Consider the following 7,115-nt stretch of genomic DNA (forward strand, 5'->3'; position numbering starts at 1 on the left):
CTAGGGAGCCCAGCAGCGCTGTGGTATGGTGGGTAAAGCCGCCACCTACAGTGACAGCATTCCTACCACTACAGGCCGCTCCCTGCTAATACGCCCCCAGGGAAATCAGCAGAGAGTGAATCAAGTGCTTGGGCCCCATGTGGTAGACCCCAGAGAAGTTCCGGGCTTCAGTCTAGCCCTGCTGTTACAGCCATTTGGGAAGTGAGATATCTCTCTCTCTCTCTCTCTCTCTCTCTCTCTCTCTCTTTCTCCCTCTTTCACTGTAATTCTGCCTTTCTGATACATAAATGTCTTTAAAATAAATACAGAGGGACATTTCAACCCAAATACACCTAAAAGAAGCCTGGAGCCCAACAGGCAGCCCAGCAGGTGCAGACCCAGTGGGCAGTGTGAGGGAGTATCCTCAAATTCAGTCACCCACAGAAATAAACCCCAAATTAATGCCCAAGAGCATCCAAGGTCAGCATTTTTACACCACGGGCTCTGGCGCTCCCCGTTATGTGACACTGCTTCGTTCTGCACCCACTGGCCCTGGTCCCTAGAGGGAGTTGGGGGCTTGGAGTTCGAGCCTGAACTGGGGACCACGACTCTCCAGGCTCTCAGCACTTGTGAGAGTCCCACCACACTTGTGTGCCCACCACACAGTCACAGGACAGAGAGGAAGTGTCCTGAGGTGTGTCCCTTGGCACCAGCAGCCTTCACAAGCAACCTGCTTTCCCCACTAGAACGGAGAGCAGAGGGCAGCCCTTACCGCTACCCCACCTACTGTTGTCCCACCTGCTGGGAACCATCTCTAAACGGTCTCCCGGACAACCTGCCCTGGCCCATCCTTCCTGGACTGGCAATGCCGGGGCTGTCCTTGGCGCAGTTCCGCAATAACGCCAGCAGGTGGCAGCAGAGACCGTCCTTTCGGCGGTGCGCACTTCCACCAAGTTCGCCTCCCTGAGAGGCGGGTGAGGCGAAGGTGTGATTCCGCCATGGTGCCCACCTGGCCCGTGGGGTCCGGCCCGCAGTGACCAGAGCTGGACTGCTCCAAAACCAGGAGCCTGGAGCTTCCTCTGAGTCTCCCATGTGGGTGCAGGGCCCACGAACTTCGGCCATCCTCCACTGCTTTCCCAGGTACATGGGCAGGGAGCCCGGATCTCAAACCTGCACGTTGCCAAAGTGCCAAGCCCGTGGGGAGCCTGTGACATGGCAGCTACCCAAGCCTGCCCCGCACCCCGTGCCTCCCGGCTGCACCCGGAAACCGCTGCCCAGGACTGGCCTCACCCCCCACCCGCAGGCCCAGGTCTCGGGTTGCTCAAGCTGCCACTGGCAGCAGCTGTCCCAGTCATCACCACCCAGAGGATGGCCCCAGAGCAGCTTATCATCGCCTGGCCTGGGTCTGTCTGTCTGGGACTCCCCTCTCCCACAGGATGGGGGGCAGGTCTTCCTGGGGAAGGAAGGAAGGCAGATCCCGCCCCCCCCCCCCCCCGCCGCAGCCACCACCTACCCAGAGTTCAGTGCAGTGCACACTGTCCCACAGTGCCATTCAGTGGGCAGTATGCAATCATTTTTTTTTCTTAAATAAGACATATTTATTTGAAAGGTGATGGAGAGAGTTCTTCCAGCCCCTGGTTCCCCCACCCAATGACCACAACATGCGGGCCTGAGCCAGGCCAGTCTGGAGCCTGAAATTCCATCCAGGGCTTCCCTGGGACCCAAGCACTTGGGCGACTCTCCATGACTTCCCAGGAGCATTGGCAGGGAGCTGCATCAGGCTTGCCACAGCGACTCGAACTGGCATTCCTACAGGATGCTGATGCTGCAAGCCAGGGCCTTAGCTGCTATGCCACAGTGCCGGCCTGTGCAGTCATTTCCCACGCAGGAGCCAGTGAACTGCAAGCTGAGTGTGACACTGTAAGCCCCGCCCTCTGAGGTGCGACACTATAAACCCCGCCTTCTGTGGGTGTGCCTCTATAAACCCCACCCTCTGTGGGTGTGGCGCTGTGAACCCCACCCTCTGTGGGTGTGGCACTGTAAACCCTGCCCCTGCCCCTGTGGGTGTGACACTGTAAACCCTGCCCCTGTGGGTGTGGCTGACACTTGTGAGCCCCGCCCCCTGTGGGTGGGAGGGACATTTTGTAAGTCCTCCGCACTATTGGGTAGTGCTGAGCCTCAGGCCTCACCACAACCAAGCATACCACAGCTGTGAGCAGAGAGACAGGCAAGCTGTTGGTTCACTGCTCGAGTGCCTCCAAGAGCTGAGGGACTGGCCAGGCCAGAGCCAGGGGCCAGGGACCCCATCGGGGGCTCCCACAGAGGTAGCAAGGACCCAGGGACTAGATCCATCACTCCAGCCTCCCAGGCTGCACCTGAGCAGGGAGCTGGGGTCAGGTGGCGGAGCTCAGAGCTGGCCCAAGGATGCAGGACATAGAGGGAAATCTTGCAATAAGCCTCCGTGAAGGCTTGGGAAGCGCTGGACACCCCCTTGCCAGGCACCTTGCCTCCACTCCAGGACCCAGCATCTGTACCCGTGAAGTCCCACAGCAGCACCTGCTGGGTGTGGAGCCAGCGGCTGCCCAGCCCGCTGTGGCCCGGCTGGAGGAGAGACCTCACAGTCAATGGCCTGGGTCGCAACACCAGCATTTTGTTCCAATCCTGGAGCGAGACTGGGGTGAGACCCACTTGTGAGAGGCGTGTGCATTTCCCCACACTCTCAGTCCAGATTCCTGCACCAGGAACCGGCCCTTGGTCCCTGAGCACACACACACACACACACATGGATCAGCCCGTTCCTCTCGCCCTCCTAGGCAGGGGCTCTGCTGCAAGCTGGACCAGTACTCATGGAGAGGCCGCCTGGGACTCCCACAGTTCCTTCACACCTGGCAGGGAGTCCACACGCCCGCCCCCCAGTAAGCCAGCTCACAGGGTTCCATGAGGAGCGCGCACCGATCCTGGGGCCTGGAGTGAGGAGCACGCCATGTACCTGTGTGCGTTTACCTATGTGCCTGTACCTGTGTGTGGCGTCCCTGAACGCACCGTGCACCTGCATGCCGCGTCCCTGCATGCCATATACCTGTGTGCCATGTACCTGCTCGCCCTGCACCCAAGCGCCATGTCCCTGTGCACTGTGCGCCTGTGTGCCCGCATACCTGTGTGCCAGGCACCTATGCACTCCTATGCGTCGTGTGCCTGTGTGTTGTGTCCTGTGCACTGTACACCTGCCTCCCTGCACTTGGACCGAGTCACCCAGCCTCTGCGAGAGAGAAGCTGAAGCCAGAGATGGTGCTGGATAGAGTCCCGGCTGAGACTGCACGGTCGCTGCTGTGGGTGTCAGCGGTGCAGCTTCGCCACTCCCCAGGCCCTCGTCCCACGGTGACACACAGGGACACAGCACACACCACCCTGGCCGCACGAAGGCCACTGCCCGGCGCCCGGCTAGGTCCCATCGCCAGGGCAGCAGGTGGCTATCCAGGCTCAGATGGCCTGGTCCTGCCTCTGCTTCAGCCTGAGCACACGGGCGGCCGCCAGAAAGGATGCCCCGGTGAGCAGCTCGGCGACGAAGCTGACCCAGCCCAGGGCCAGGGACCAGCCGAAGCGGATGTCCACCTGTTCCAGCAGCGCCTTCTCCTCCAGCTGACACAGTGCCTCCCGGAAGGCGGCGGCCGAGTAGGCAATGTACACGCTGATGCCGGTGAGTGTGACCGAGGCTGCAGGAGAGGGCAGGGGTGCGGGCAGGGGTGCGGGCAGGGGTGCGTGCCAGCCTTCTAGCACCCTTCCCTTTTCTTCCTCCAGCTCCCCAGCCTCCTCCCCTCCCTTATACTCCCTCCCCTCTCCCCATCCTCTTCCTCTTTCCCCTCCCTTGCCTCCTCCTCCCCACTCGGCATCTCTCCTTCCTTTCTCTTCCCCCTGCCATTCCTCCCCTCACTCCTCTCCCCCAATGTGTCCCTGCAGCATTGTGGCCTGTGACCAGCGTCCCCTGCATCCCTCCCCTGCCCCAGCCTCCACTTCTGTCTGTCAGTTCCACCTGCTCAGCCCCCAAGCTGAGTGGGAGCCTGTGCAGGCAGGCTACAGGTCCCTGGCCACACGCCCTTCCTGATGGCTGCAGCGACACCAGCAGGACTGGCTCTGCCCATGCCAGCCCAGAGCTCTAGCCTTCATGGCCCGGGGTAAAGGGGACAGACGGCTTCATTCATGACCCCATGAGAAGGGCCCTGCCCTCCCACACGCATCCAGCACCCCTGAGGGGCTGAGCCCTGAGCAGGGCAGGCACCTACCTCCAAAGAGGAAGAGCGCCCCCGTGAGCAGGAGCAGGAGGCCAGCTCGGAGGAGGAAGCTCAGAAAACCCGTCATGCCCCCGCAGACCATCAGGATGAGGCTGAGTGGCAGCAGGATCACAAATGTCCCATGCATGGCTGGGGAGAGACACTTGCTGAGCACCCCGAGGGGCCAGCACCCAGCTCTAACACACCCTCCTCCTCCTCCGGGAAGCCTTCCCAGATAGCTTCCATGGGAGGCTGTCCCCTGAGCCGTGGGGCTTCTCTGAGCAGATTTCACCACTGAACTTCTCACTTGGATCTGCAGCATCTATCCACACTTGCCCACAACTGGAAAACGGTGAGGACCAGAGATCAGACCTGCCCTGTGGGCAACAGAGTGACAGGTCACAGCCATGCCAGACACGCAGCCAACTCTGACAGAATGAACTATGCCATGGGCTCCACACCCATGGCTACCTGCACCACGGCCACGGGAGCCAAAGAAGCCAGGGGACCGCTTGGCAGGTGTTTTTGCTGATGGCCGGGACTGGAGCCTGTGTGTCTTGAAAGAACATACATGTGGTCACCAGGGGGCGCCTCCTGCTCAGGTTTGGCAGGAGCCGGCCTCTTGACGCTCAGGTGTGCGACCACTAAGCACAGAATGGGAGCCAGGGAGGTTTTCCCACCTGCTGACTCACTTCCCCAAATGCCCCCAACAGCCAGGCCAGAGTCGGGAATCAGGGACTCCGTCTGGGTCTCCACCATCAGGGAGCTGGGGCCCAGAAGCGATACCAGGACTCAAATCCAGGCACCCCGATGTGGCCAGCACCATCCCCCGGCAATGACCTCACCCTCTGAGCCACACACATATATCCTGCTGGGCCACGGTCCGCTTGGCTGCACCCCACCTGGTTCCACAAAATCTAACTGCCCATGGTAAGCTGGCAGCAGAGTGCAAATGCCGGGCCGGATGACTGGGGTGGGATGCCAGGAGGCAGGTGAAAAAGGGTAGAGACCAGAGCACATGGGCACACGTCTCCCCGTGCCCTCTGACCTCCACAGCCAGTGCTGTAAACTGCTGGCAGCCACAGCTTCCCCAGTCCCTGGGGTCAAGTTCCTGATGGCAGCAAAGAGGAGCCTGCGCCCGCCAATAATGAAAGTACCAAAGATAACAATAACCCTGTCTCCAGACCTGAGACCTAGAGTTGATCTGCACCCCTGCCGGGGGGATGAAGGTGGCTCTGCCTCCTGGGCTACCCAGGAGTGGAGTGGGATGGAGCAGCTAAGTCACCAGCTGGGAAGCCTGCATCCCACGTCGGGGTGCCTGAGTTTCAGTCTTGGCTCTGCCGGCAGCTTGCTGCGAGTGCACGTGTAGATGCCGGCTCAAGGACTCAGCTCCCTGCACGGTGAGGACCACGCTGCATGGCGTGCTAGCTGCTGGCTCTCACCTGGCCAGCCTCAGCTCTGCTACACATTTGGGGAGATAGCCACAAAGTATCTCTCTCTCTCTTTCTCTCTGTATCTCCCTTCCTCCTGCCCTCCCTCCTAGATTATGTACACATTCACCTGCACACAGATGCTCTTCAAAAAGTTCCTGCAAGATGCATATTATGAAAAACAACAACAACAAAAAGAACAATGCACAGATTGCAAAAAAATTTTGCACCAAAATCAACTGGCCCGGCAAGTCCACGCTTCCAGAATCTGAGACCCTCCTGCGCATGTGTGTGGCTATGTGTATGTAACAACTCACACGGTCCTCCAGGGCCTGCCCATTTCCCACCTGCCCTCAGTGGGCACCCACAGTGTCACCGCCAACCACCCCATCCCCAACTGGAGACTGCAGTGCCCGGCTCCTGGAGGGCAGTCAGTCTAGACTGTTTTAATCCCACTGCATTCTCCAGCACCCGTAGGGGCCACCAGCCCGGGGGCCCTCAGTCCCGGCCTTCCCAGGACTCACTGAGAAGTCGCCGGCTCGAGTCGCTCATGGTCACATTCTCCTGCCAGAAGGGGTTCATCAGCGGCGTGCACGGGCTCTGAACTGCACGGGAAGGAGAAAGCAATGGGGTAGGGGGGACGCCTGGCGCCTGGAGTGCGCCCCATTGCCTTTGACCTCGCCCCAACCCTACGGGGCGCAAGACTCAGACAGCCCCCAGCCCACCTCCCTCTTCGTTGCTGGACACTGTTGGGCTTGGGATTCAGGATAAGTGTGCGCACCAGGCAACAGGTGCCAGGCGCTCAGGGCAAGTGGCAGGTAGGGTTAGTGGCCGCGGCGCCAGACCCCCATCCCCCAGAGGCACCCCTTACCCCGACAGGTCCGCCAGAGTCCGGAATGGGAGCTCAGGGGCTCGGGCTGGCTGCGGTTGACTGCCCCAGGCACATCCTGCGCGCCCGCTCCGCCCTTCTCCAGCCGCTCCGTGTCGATGATGTACCAGAAGTCGGTGCCGATGGCGGCCGCCAGCAGCACAAAGCTGAGCGCCCCGGTGAGCGCCGCCGCACGGGCCAGCGTGCCCAGGCGAACCCGCATCATGGAGCCCGGACCCTGTCCACCTGCCAGAGTCCCGGGCCCGCAACAGCGAGCCCCTCCTGGCTGCACCCAGCAGCCTCCTAGGTTTTTACACCAAGGACCCTCGTTCAGACCCCGGCCCCGCCCTCACACCCTCACCTGCACCGTCACACCCTGTAGTCCACCACCCCGCTGCGCGCGCCACGAGCACCTGCAGACCTCGTCACCTGTGCCTCCGGACCCTCCTCCCCAGACCCCACCCACCCCACGCCCGAATGCACTCTCACCCCAAACCCAGCGCTTCCCACCCCCACGCCCTCCTCCCCCTGCGCCCTGCTCTGTGGTCTCCTTCTCTCCCCGCCTACCCA

At 61.3% G+C, this 7,115-nt stretch overlaps 1 protein-coding gene across 2 annotated transcripts; it reads right to left on the bottom strand.

Moving 5' to 3' along the window:
• Positions 1-3,355: 3,355 nt before the first annotated feature.
• On the bottom strand, positions 3,356-6,781 carry TMEM114 (transmembrane protein 114). Of its 2 annotated transcripts, XM_004586743.2 has the most exons (4): positions 6,549-6,781; positions 6,202-6,282; positions 4,260-4,397; positions 3,356-3,692 (listed from the first exon to the last, which is right to left on the bottom strand). In XM_004586743.2, exons 1-4 carry the CDS (start codon positions 6,769-6,771, stop codon positions 3,460-3,462), a joined length of 675 nt encoding a protein of 224 aa, XP_004586800.2. In that variant the 5' UTR covers positions 6,772-6,781; the 3' UTR covers positions 3,356-3,459. The 2 variants fall into 2 exon arrangements, with proteins under 2 accessions (XP_004586800.2, XP_012783004.2); XM_012927550.2 differs by lacking the exon at positions 4,260-4,397.
• Positions 6,782-7,115: the final 334 nt, after the last annotated feature.

Source organism: Ochotona princeps, chromosome 24 (assembly GCF_030435755.1).
Source record: "Ochotona princeps isolate mOchPri1 chromosome 24, mOchPri1.hap1, whole genome shotgun sequence".
Lineage (NCBI taxonomy): Eukaryota > Metazoa > Chordata > Mammalia > Lagomorpha > Ochotonidae > Ochotona > Ochotona princeps.